The sequence below is a fragment of the Oncorhynchus masou genome, chromosome 23, assembly GCF_036934945.1.
Source record: "Oncorhynchus masou masou isolate Uvic2021 chromosome 23, UVic_Omas_1.1, whole genome shotgun sequence".
Lineage (NCBI taxonomy): Eukaryota > Metazoa > Chordata > Actinopteri > Salmoniformes > Salmonidae > Oncorhynchus > Oncorhynchus masou.
In genome coordinates, this window is record NC_088234.1 from 57,040,975 (window position 1) to 57,045,869 (window position 4,895).

A 4,895-nucleotide genomic window follows, 5' to 3' on the forward strand; every position below is an offset into this window, starting at 1 on the left:
ATGCACAACATACAACAATTTAAAAGATTTTGCTGAGTTACAGTTCATATAAAAATTCCCCCCAAAAATATAGATTTATTTTTGGGGGGGTTGGGGGGTCTTCCACTTATCCTTCCACAGTTTCTTTCAAATACCCCCCCATATACCCCTTAAGAGAGGCATAATAAGTGATGTCAAACTGTGTAGAACTGCAGGAAGTGCGTTTCTTTTTTTTCCCGCCCTTGACACACACACACATCAAAAAGAACCAAGTGAAGTGTCTCATGTTATGACTTTGACAGTGCCACCATACCAGTGCACTTTTGTCTAGACGCGTGACAGGATAGCAAAGCCAGGCCATCAGTCAGTATGTCTGTGTTCTTCTTTATGCAATTCAATGAAGCAGTGATTACTAGGTGTCACAATGGAAATTTGTGCTGAGGGCAATCTTCATTGTATTTACATACACTATGGTAACTTTGCTGCAGAGCACGGTGCTTCTCCCCTGCTTCACAATTAGATTCCCTCTGTCATTACGGTCCGAGGGGTGACGACAGAGGCACCGCTCGGAGCCTCAATCAGTGTCTAATCACAGTCAATGGTTTCTTAAAGGCAGTCAGCTAGCAGCACATTGATTGCGAACATCTCTTGACAACAATTTAATGTAGATTGGTCTTCTCAAACCTCCCGCCTCGTCAAGGACTCTCTCTGTGTCATCAGCAGAGTGAAGGGAAAGATTAAGCTCGAAGGAAGGACAGAAAAAAGCTAATAGAATCACATTTCTAGAGAAACGTAACTTGTAGGACAACTTAACACCCTGTTCACACATTTTGTTTTTGCAGAATTCTGCCGACGTGTAAACGTGTGAATGCAGCAATGGCGTCTGCAATTTCTCTCCTCAAACCCACACATGTAGGCCTAGCTATGTTGCTGTGTGTCAACGAGCGGTGGCTGTTTTCCCCAATTCAATATGGTGTCTTGCTTGGGAATATTGAGACACTGAATCCCATTCACCTTTCAAGAATAAACACACCACTAGAGGGGGTGAATGTTGCTCTGTCTTCAGCTGCCTTATACTGCTATTTCCTATCCCCCACTCTCTCGATAAAAGACTGACTATTGGTTGTTGACAAATACAGGAAAAGTATATTGGGAAAAGTCAATAGCCTATGTTATATACTGAATGAACTGGATAGACGTCTTTGTTAGCAATTAAATAAAAATGGTCAATTAGAATGTGTCGAAATGATTTATGAGAAGACTGAGGGGAAGAAAGGGCTCACCGATGTACAAACAAGTTCTTATTGTGTACATTTGACCACCTGGAAAAACGATTGGACTTGGACACTGTATTGGGCACACAAACATTATCATGTATCATACATGCTAGTGTCAACGCATGCATGGACGCAGGAGACATACACACAATAACCACATAGCTGTTCTCTCTGCACCAACGTAACTGACACCTCTCATTCTGTGCCAGCAAAGAGGGGAGCACAAGGTATACAGAGAGTACCACCGAGGGTCTAGGTTGGCATGGACTCAGCCTCTGGCAGTGGAGTGGAACACATTATCACTTAGTGTGAGCTTTTAAGCCTTTGGCCATTAATTTGCCAAGTCCCCACAAGTGACTTTTTCTCACCAGGTTAATCTGGATGCATACTGATAAACTGAGAATATCCTCTTGTCAAAAGACCTGGAATAAAGACCTGGAAGGAAATCATATATACAGTATGTTGGCAGAGTGGACTCTGCCAACATACTGTATATAAACAAGTATATTGAATTATTGTACAAAATAAATTGCCATTATCACAGTACAGTCACCATGGTCTTCAATGCTCTTGAAAATACATTATGTTGATCATAATCAAACAAATGCATTCTCTACATTCTCTCTACATTGTTCACTGTACTGTCACTCAATGTGAGAGCTGCTTAAGAAGTCTGTGTGTTGCGAGGAAACGTTGGCAAGTGTGTACATTGTCTTCTTAGCTGTGAAGAGGGGGTGTGTTGGGTATGGGTGTGTGTGAGGCAACACGCCATGACCCAAACTCCACCTCCCACCCCAGCCCCACACGCAGATAATACAGTCTTTAGGCAGGGGGTTGAGAGGGGTATTGTTACAGTAGGAGGGGGCCTGCTTAAGGGAGGTCTGGGCAGACCCATTTATGCCCTGAACACTCCCCTCTCTACCCCTCTCCATTCTCCTTTATCCTTCTATAACCCTTTTTTTACGCAACTTTCCGGGACCCCGCATTTTGAATAGCAGCAAACACTGGGTCTCCACATGGTAAGTGCAACCTTTAGATACCAAATGTTGAAACTGGAAATAATTTGATTAGTACAATTTGTTTTTGCAGGCAGGTGGACTGTATGCTTGCTGTGCATGCATATTTTTTACATGTTACTTGAAAGTAAAAAAATGCTGAGCCGACTTGGGGGTGTTTGTTTTGGTGCATGTCTTTGTTTTGTAGCAGTATATTGGATCACTCCAATATGGTTTCCTTCGCACGGCAGGATACACTCAAAGTAAGGATTTTCAGAGTAGTCCTGTGTAAAAAGCATGAGCTGATTCTTACTCAAAAATGTTTGTAGAGGTGATTTTTATACGGATAAGTCCCGTGTACCAGGTAGCAATGCAGTTTTGGGCTGACCCCAAAAACCCGCAGCTATCTATAGCTTAGAGCTGAAGCTTTCCTCCCTTATTGATTTAATGAGGTGGAAAAAAACAAACAAATTATGTTATGATTAATTTAAAAGGTGCACTGAAAATAAACATCATAGATGTTGTAAACGTAACATTTGTTATGAATGTGTTTTTAGTTACTCATTTTTGCACAGCTTTTTGGTGTATTCTAAGCAGGGAACATAGCAAAATGTAGTGAAATTTCTCATGTTTTTATGAAAAGAAAGAGAATGGGTTAACTATGTAAGGTGTGTTTAATTCACTCATGTTTCTCTTTGTTTTGCCTCTCCTTTTTCACTCCCTGCAGGTATTTTGATTGTGGCGCGTCCGATTTTCGCTTCATTCGGGCGTGCTACTAATGCTTGGCTGCATTTGAATATAGAACCCTTCAAGTAGCAGTAATCACCCCGAGCCATGAGGTTCCTTTGGCTTCTGTTCTTCCTCCTGTGCCTCCCTGTCCTGCCCAGCACTGAGGCCAAACGCCAGAACTCCGACAACAAGATGTCGCAGCCCCCACCACCACCACCAGCAGGCAAGAAGCCCAAGAACAAGAACTCTGTCCCCAGCTCAGGAGGGTTCAGCACAAAGGTTGGCCACAACTGTACCTGGGATACGTCCGGGGAGGGCGTAGTGAACTTGCTTGTCAGCTGTAGATCCGAGGAGCAGACCTACTGGTGCCGCTACACTGGACAGCCAGACCTGTGCCAAGCCTACAGTGACAGGAAAGCACAGGTCAGGCATTGGAAACAATTGGTGGGCAAGCTGAAGAAGAGGAGGAGTGCGTGCAACGGTGAAAAGGTGCTGAAGACCCGCTCATGCAAGGCCCCCATGGAGTCGCACATGAAGCTCAAAGAGAAGGGGAAAGGCAGAGGCAAGAAGGATTCAGTGCCCCTGGTTCCGGAAATGGTAGAGAAGGAGGAGAAGAAAGAGGATAGGACTCCGTTTTTAGAGGAGAGGGATGGGGAGGTGAACGACATGGAGCCAGTGGAGAATTATTGTGCCGAAGGATGGCATTCTGTCTGCTCATTCTTTGTAAGTTTTTTTGAAGGTTAAAGTCTTTGTATGGTTTTTGTAAGATAAAAAAGGGACAAAGCTGATGAACTCACCTCTGTATCCGGGCTTACTTCTTTGCTAGATAAACAAAAATGTTTTTGTATAAAGTGATATAGAGCCTAAATATAGGCTGCAGAGATTTATTTGTGTTTATTTTATTGTGAAACTAATCTTATTTTCTACCTACAATATTTGCTACTGTTCATTTGTAGTCACTAGACTTGTATCAGATTTATATTTTTTAACTTTAACACAGCATACAAAATTCTACCCGTGAATAAACATACCGTAGTATATAACCATTTAACAGTTGTTCGACTCATTTAATAAATCAACACAGATGACATGGTTCTTTTTTTACAAGTTGTTAATTAGTAGGACTATATGGATGATATAGTTGCCTGGTATTTCTATTGTCTATTATATTTGTGCTATTATAAGTACTATTCCAGGAGCTGGGGAAATACAGTAATACTGTATTCAAAACACAATAATATTGACCAGATCTTTGTGCTGTAGTGTTTACACTTGATGATAACAAATCAATTGTAATCAACATGAATAGGATAATCATGAGAACCTTTTATGTATTTTCCACCTAGTTCATCCCTTAAAATTGTTGCAATCCCAGCTACATATTAGTTGCCAGAAAATAAATCACTCGAGCCATCGTTTATTTTTCTTTACCAAAACTATGTCAACATAACACAGAAAATGCAGTTCTTAAAAATTGCCAACCCTGCTGATCAACAGATTATTTTCAAGTCTTTGTAAGTAGTGAATTGTAGGGTCACGTCTGTGAGACCTCGTGAACAGAACTTAGAATATACATAATGAAAGGGTTAATTGAAAATATATCTTGGGAACCTGTTGTGATCCATTTCTGAGGTGATACTGACATGTCTCCTCTTGTGACACATTGAATATCCACATTTTCACAATTGATTGCATGCTCTCCGTGAAATAAATCAGTATTGTGACTACAGTAATAAGTGGATGTTTATAAATAGTTCCCCGAAAAAATCTAAAAGTACAATCTCATTTATCTGTGGTTCTATCATGACTTTCTTATCCATGATTGGATTGAGATTATCTTCATGAGACAACTCAGTGTGGCAGTCAATTGAAATACTGTCTCTCTGGTCCAGAGTTGCTTTGTGTGTAAGCCATT

General features: G+C 41.2%; 1 protein-coding gene across 1 annotated transcript; it reads left to right on the plus strand.

Moving 5' to 3' along the window:
• The first annotated feature begins 2,138 nt into the window (after nucleotides 1–2,138).
• LOC135510043 (fibroblast growth factor-binding protein 2-like) lies at nucleotides 2,139–4,031 on the plus strand. The gene is made up of 2 exons (XM_064930841.1): nucleotides 2,139–2,275; nucleotides 2,979–4,031. The coding sequence occupies exon 2, from the start codon at nucleotides 3,086–3,088 to the stop codon at nucleotides 3,722–3,724; it is 639 nt and encodes a 212-aa protein (XP_064786913.1). The 5' UTR covers nucleotides 2,139–2,275; nucleotides 2,979–3,085; the 3' UTR covers nucleotides 3,725–4,031.
• The last annotated feature ends 864 nt before the right edge of the window (nucleotides 4,032–4,895 follow it).

What these genes read in the sequence shown, in the direction of transcription:
- LOC135510043 (XM_064930841.1), top strand. Translation starts at nt 3,086, where the DNA reads ATGAGGTTCCTTTGGCTTCTGTTCTTCCTCCTGTGCCTCCCTGTCCTG.